Source organism: Pundamilia nyererei, unplaced genomic scaffold (assembly GCF_000239375.1).
Source record: "Pundamilia nyererei isolate P.nyererei 1_Seehausen unplaced genomic scaffold, PunNye1.0 scaffold00385, whole genome shotgun sequence".
Classification (NCBI taxonomy): domain Eukaryota; kingdom Metazoa; phylum Chordata; class Actinopteri; order Cichliformes; family Cichlidae; genus Pundamilia; species Pundamilia nyererei.
The window spans coordinates 312,651-319,135 of record NW_005187786.1 but is presented as its reverse complement, the minus strand read 5'-3'; the positions used below and the strand labels follow the sequence as shown (position 1 = coordinate 319,135).

The window sequence follows — 6,485 nt, the reverse complement described above, 5'->3', positions numbered from 1 at the left end:
TGTTCACCCCCCGCCCCCCTTACTTTAGTGTTCCCGGTCAGTTTGAACAACTCTTAAATTAACATAAGAAACATTTTTTCATCACCAAATTCAGTTTCCCATTTCCATTCATTTTCTATGGTGGTCACTTTCGACCAGCACAGATGTAACAAAGTTTATTAAAACACTCAAAATTCAACGAAGGAGGTGCTCATCACTTTCATATGTTCAAGTGCACAGTGTGGAGGATGACCTCAGGCCTCGAGGCAGTCAGATGTAAAACACAATATTTATGACTTTTTTAATTTTGACCCAAACACGACAGGAAGGTTAATGGAAGTTACTGGGTAGATGATTGCTGAGCTTGCTGGAGGTGCAGGTGACCGGGACCTGCGGTGGAAGTGCCTGATGATGGAGGTTGAGCAGGTCTTCTGACTGTTTCTTCAGTAGGGTCAGGGTCAGTGCTGATGGCATGAGGCGATGCCTGGACCCCGCAGAGGTTGCTTAGTTAGTCCACCTCCTTCAGGACGACACATCAGTGTACCATCACCAGAGGTTTGTGTGCTTCTCATTCAGTGCATGCTCTGGTCTACAAACACGTGGGGCTCCGTACAAACTACTGAGTCCCATTTTAACTTGTTGCAATGAAATTTAGGTAAACTTGATTAGTCCATATCAGTGTGGATATCCAGTATGATCGTTTTTCCCACCTGATGTGTTTTCAAAGGCTTCCTGTAACTCTTTTGAACAGAGTATTAAAGGCTTAGGTCTAAAGATCCGTCAATGTTGTTTCCAGTTTGCTGCTTCAGTGTACACAAGCTTTATTATTTGTCACATACAACATCATACAATACAGTACAATGTGTAGTGAAATGATCCGTGTCTGTGCTGAGGACAGGCTGCAGACAAAGCCACGCCATTCCAGGGCTTTTTGGTTAGCATGAGGGGTCTAGCCAGGACCCCTACTGGATACTGGGTGGGAATCAAACTTGCAACTCCGGCTCCAAAGACGTGCAGTCTCACCACTACCTTTTCCAGCTGCAAGGGGTAAAAGATAGATGCCTGGGCCATCCCAATCTGTATCATCCCAGATTTGCTTTGCTCACTGCACATGCCTGGGGCATTTATCTTTTACTCACTTACATAAACCTTAGAGAGGAACAAGTGGTGGGAAATTTAACAAAATAAAAACCATCTGTGGGGATGACTGCAATCCAAATGAACAGCTGCTCCTCACATATTTAGACGTCTTTTCAGTCACTTAAACTGCAGCACAGATTTCTTCCCTTCTTGTTTTCTGGTAAAGAACCAACAACACAGTAAAGCATACTATTTGTCTGATAACTGCCTCGGAAATGCTCCAGTAAGCACCAACACCTCAAACACACTTTAGAGGTGTAGTTTAATTGCAGTGGTTAGATCCACCAGCTGGGCTTTGCAACATGAGAGCATCTAGAGAGCACAGATGTACATAAGAAATGAGAGCATAAAAACTTTTGCAGGAGTTCACTGACACCATCAAATAAATGAAAGTTCACTCCTTTATTGTCGTCTGTGCTGTAATACAGAGACTCCTTAGAAAAATACAAAAAATGTAAACCTGTTATAAAATATACAAAAAATACAGGGATTCAAATACAAAGGGGTATAAATTTGTGGCAGTCGTTTATATATTATAAGACACAGACATTCAACACAATCTTCAGGTGGTTCATTTACAGAGTGACTTTATGACTGTAATTCAGTTTTTTTAATATTCCTTTAGGGTGACCTTTCTTCATTCATAGTACATTTCTGTGCACTGATTCCTGCACTGCGCTCACATTTACTTTACTCGACCACAGCCTCGGTGAATAGTGATATTTAAACATCTAAAATTCCCTTTTTTTAAAACTACACCTCAGTTTTCTCTTCACCACTTTTAACCATTTAGGCCTAAGATAAAAATCTACCGTCTACATGCAAGCACGTAATGACTTTACTGAAAATGACCCAAAGGACTTTAATATTCAGAGTGGTAATAGCACTTCATTACTTTTTGTCATTCTGCTGCTGATTAAAATAAAACAAACTGTAATAAACACGTCATATTTAACAAACCATACAAAAGAGATCAAAGTATAAATAAAGAACAGGCGAATGATGGGTGGCGACGAATGAACACTGTGTGAGAAAATTCAGATTTTTACTGAATCATGTTCGTGCTGATATTTACTACATACAGTAAACTCGTTTTTTTGACCATGAACTCATCATGTGAGGGTTAACTGAGGTCATAGATCAAGTGAGGCGTAGATTTAAGGCAATTCTCTATTAGCTTCACTTTTCAGATGTTCATTTTTTATGCAAACTGTGTTAAACACAAATATCCCCAAAAAGAAAATGGCAGAGGTAACAGATGTCATGGGGAACCTGAAATATCAAATCCATGTGTTTTATGACCGTTTGTTGTATAAGAGCACCTTTACTTGGAAAAATGTCGTAGAGTGGAGACACTTTTGCCAGGAAGGCTGATTTGGAGGATTTGGTTTGTCGGAATGTGCCGAACTCTTCTCAAAGCTTGATTTATCGTCCTGTGTTCAATCTCCCCAGAGATCTTTCGTTGGTCTTGAAGCTAATAAATGTTGAACAACAGCTCTTTCCACAGAAACGCAGGACGGGAGATTTCAGAACTGATTAGAGTCTGAACCTGAATTTGTCACAGCAAATCTAAAAACCAGCGTGCTTACTTTGGCTGAATATAGCTACTGCATTTTAAGCAAGTTCAATATTATTACAACCGATTCAATTTAGTTCCAGGGATACTTTATTCTTCTGAATCAAAATACTGCCATTACACAGCAGTTTACTACCAAGCAGACCAAACACGTTAGCCTGTTCTCAGGCTTTGTGCTAGGACGCGAGGCTACGCTGTAGCTATGGGGTAGATTTACCACAGTTCTATAAATCAAGCTTTAGTTTGTTCTTCTTCCTCTTCGTCCCATTGTGCTCGCTCAGAAGTCAACAGATCACTTCCTGGAGAAAAGCTGGTTCTCCAGCTGTTCCAGGCGCGCGGTCATCCCAGCCAGTGGACACGTCATTAAGGAATCATAAGTACTTAACATGCACACATACACACTCACTGTATTCTGTATGTAGCAGAAGAAGCAAAAGCTGGTACAGAGAGCGCAGAGGGGGGTGGGGTCACCTGCATGCTGAGCACCCCAAAAACTTTCAGCTTCTAAGCCGAAGTCACAGGGAAACAAACAACAGATATCACGTTAATAAAAGAACACCCAGAGCAATAACAAGAGATTTAATATGCAAAGACACTGACGTCTTTACCTGAAGGTACAGAATTACCTGATATTATGTGTTTTTGTTTTAAAGGATATGTTTCTGTGTGACCTGCTCCAGGCTGTTCATAGTGGCCTGCTGGAACTCCACCAGACTTTCACATGCACAGGGGTCCTTCACCTCAATCTCGCCCTGACTCTCCTCTGCAGAAGGAAAAATATATATAATATTCTTTATCTGTATATACATTGTGTTAATTTCAGTTATCTTGAAGGTGCAGACATTGCTCATAAGATGCGATGAAGTGCTGCAGTTTTTACCTGTTTAGCTTTAATGTCTACTTAGAGCTCCAAACAGGCTAAACCAATAAAGTACTATTATTTTTTTTTTTACCTGAGGATTTAATGTTCGGTACAGTATTATTACACTCAGGATAAATGTTTTGTAACTGCTTTGTTTTTAGTGCTCTTTTTCTGCAACTGTCATGTTGTAATTCTGTCAGCAGAGGGCGACAAAGAAAAGACATTGTTACAATGAATTACCAGTAAAAACCACACAAACCATCACATGAAAGTCCTGCTGAAGCTTTGACCAAAATCTTTTGTTATTAAAATGATGAATGTTATCAATTTCAGCTGTTTATGGTACAAAACTCTTCTCTAAGTGTATAAAAGGTTGTAATGTGCTTTATTTGTGCAATCAACCAATGACCTTCACCAATATATAAGCTGCATGAACCGAGGGATTCAGTAGAGAAGATTTTTAAACCATAGTAGTAAAAAAAAAGAGCACCGATTTTTATATAATTATCCTCTTGGGGAGGATCCTCTCTTACTTTCAGGATGTTTTTCCTGTTTAAAACCAATTTAAGTATTAAAAAAATATTAAAAACTTAAAGAGGATTAAAAACACAGCGCTCTCCCAAGGCCAGGATTTAATGCATTGTTTGCACATTCTTCATCTCTTTAATAAGTCTCATGAAGTTCACATTGGTAGTTTTTTATACTTCCACCTTAGCTTATTCATTGCAGGAAAGAAAAAAGGTGATAGAGCTTTTTCACTTCCTGCGGCAGAAAGCAAGCCTCAGAATATGAACCAATAATATGCTGTCAGATTAACTTGTTTGTTTACTTGCTGTTTTACACGCTGCGGTCAGGTCTAGCAGAGCATGTTACCTGGGCAGACATTGAGTTTGAGGTTTTCAGCAATGGTGCTGATGGCGGTGAAGTCAGTGGTGTAATAGAAATGCTTCTCCACAGGCTCAGACGCGATCTCACGGAGCTCATCTTCCACCGCTTTTCCAACACCCACCGCGTACATGGTGATGCCTGCGTACATGCACAGGTGCTGGGTCACATGATAACTGCTGCACTGCTTGATTCAGACACTGAGCTACAGATGCTGTTATTATCATCCTGGGTCTTACCGGCTTCTTTGGCCTTCTTGGCGTACTCGGTGATGTCATCCTGGGAGCGCCCGTCTGTGAAAACCAGCCCGATTCGTGGAATGTTGCGGCTCAGAGGACGAGCGCCTTCTGCCTCAGAGAAGCTGTTTTCCAGCATGTGCTTCAGGGCCAGGCCGGTCATCGTACCTTTCTCCATGTATTCAACCTGAACATGGACAGTAACAACATTTCGAGTCGTGTTACTTGAGCAGGGCCCAAACATGGTGCAGGTTTCATCTTTTATTCAGGATTTCATTAACTGCAGTTCACTGCTGAGGGTCTGTATGTATATGTAAAATATGCCTGTACATGAATCTTTATGTTGACTTTAAGCGTCACATAAGTATTACAATCTCACAATACTGGCGCCACCTGTGTGTCACAGATCAGCGGGATAACTTCTCTCATTCACTTTACAGCTGGACTTCTTTAGGAAGAAGCAAGAACTGCCCCCTGCTGGCCATTAGCAAGAATGCAGGTTTAAGTTACTTCCACTGCTTGATGTTTCAAACTGTCTGTCACGGCTACAACAAACAAACAAACAAACAAACAACCAAACAAACAGAAGCACTACCTTCATGACTGCAGCTTTGATCTCATCAGCTGTGTGGTACATGTTGAGGGGAAACTCGGTCCTGACGCGGCTCGAGTACTGAACCAGACCGACTCTGGTACCGTGAGCAGACACGTCCAGAGAGTCGACGACCTGCAGGGACCCAGGTGAGGTGATGAATATTCAGCATTTTATTATTTTAACATTATTTGATAGTTTTTAAGATATCAGACAAAGATGTCAAGAAGTATCACTAGCTAAGATTTAATATGTAAAATATCTTTTTGCTGAATGTCCAGGACATGTTGTTTTAGTTGTTTATTATTTCTGGAGCCAAAACAAGATTTCTTCCTCCTGCAGTAATTCATATTTGATGGCATTGTTTTATTCTGTGACCGTCCTGCATGTGCCGGTATGGACATGTGAAATAATACTGCAATTTGGCAGTAAAATACTCAGTGTGTTAGAAAATACTTCCAACCTGGTTAACAAACTTTTTGACAAGCTCAAAGTTTTGAGGGCGGACACTCTTTGAGCCGTCGATCAGAAGCACCAGGTCGATGTTTGCAGACTTGCAGGCTGAAGAAGAACGAGACAAACGAAGGACGGGAGGTTTAATTATTTAATTTATTTCACTGTGAAAAATATGATTAAAGAAATCAAGACATGAAATACTAAACAAACACTGCAACACAAATACCACAGTAAAAAATGTGACATGAGTCACTGCAGTGGGCAGAGCTGCAGAGTTTACTAGTAACTTTCCAAAAGTGGAGTTACTCAGTTTGTGTGGAGGTAAAGTTATGGAGCTGAATGTATAATCACTGGATTTTACATCGTGTATATATTCTGCTATTAGGGAGACGTATGTTGTTGTCATCACAGTTTATGTCAGTAAGGAAGTTGGATCAATACAAACTGATTAAATAAGAGTGAGCTTCTTCCAGAAAAGCTCAGAAAAGCTGGAGCGATGCTGAAGAGCATTTTTGCTTTATTTTGGGTATTATTTTATTTTTTCTTTTCTTTTTCCAAGGTGAACTTTTGTACTGTTTACGTCATTGAAATAAAATGAACAAAACAAAACAGGGTAAGGAAGCTCAGTTTTACTGAGTTATTATTAATATTTTTAATAATATTATTGTTGTTGTCGTCATAGTGACTAAGGATTGCTCTCAGATGTCTGCAGCAGTTGGAAAGCAGGTTTGGAGCGTAGCTCTTGAAGCGATGATACAG

The 6,485-nt window shown here is 40.3% G+C and overlaps 1 protein-coding gene across 1 annotated transcript in view; it reads right to left on the bottom strand.

The window, feature by feature from the left end:
• Window positions 1-1,517: 1,517 nt before the first annotated feature.
• The window catches only part of matn4 (matrilin 4), a 29,565-nt gene continuing 24,597 nt past the window's right edge, over window positions 1,518-6,485 (bottom strand). Inside the window, exons 7-12 of the mRNA XM_005752840.2 lie at window positions 5,734-5,831; window positions 5,274-5,405; window positions 4,682-4,865; window positions 4,431-4,583; window positions 3,354-3,458; window positions 1,518-3,046 (exon numbers count right to left, since the gene is read on the bottom strand). Coding sequence (XP_005752897.1) covers window positions 2,988-3,046; window positions 3,354-3,458; window positions 4,431-4,583; window positions 4,682-4,865; window positions 5,274-5,405; window positions 5,734-5,831 — 731 coding nt within the window. The 3' untranslated portion in view covers window positions 1,518-2,987. The remainder of the gene's footprint in view (window positions 3,047-3,353; window positions 3,459-4,430; window positions 4,584-4,681; window positions 4,866-5,273; window positions 5,406-5,733; window positions 5,832-6,485) is intronic.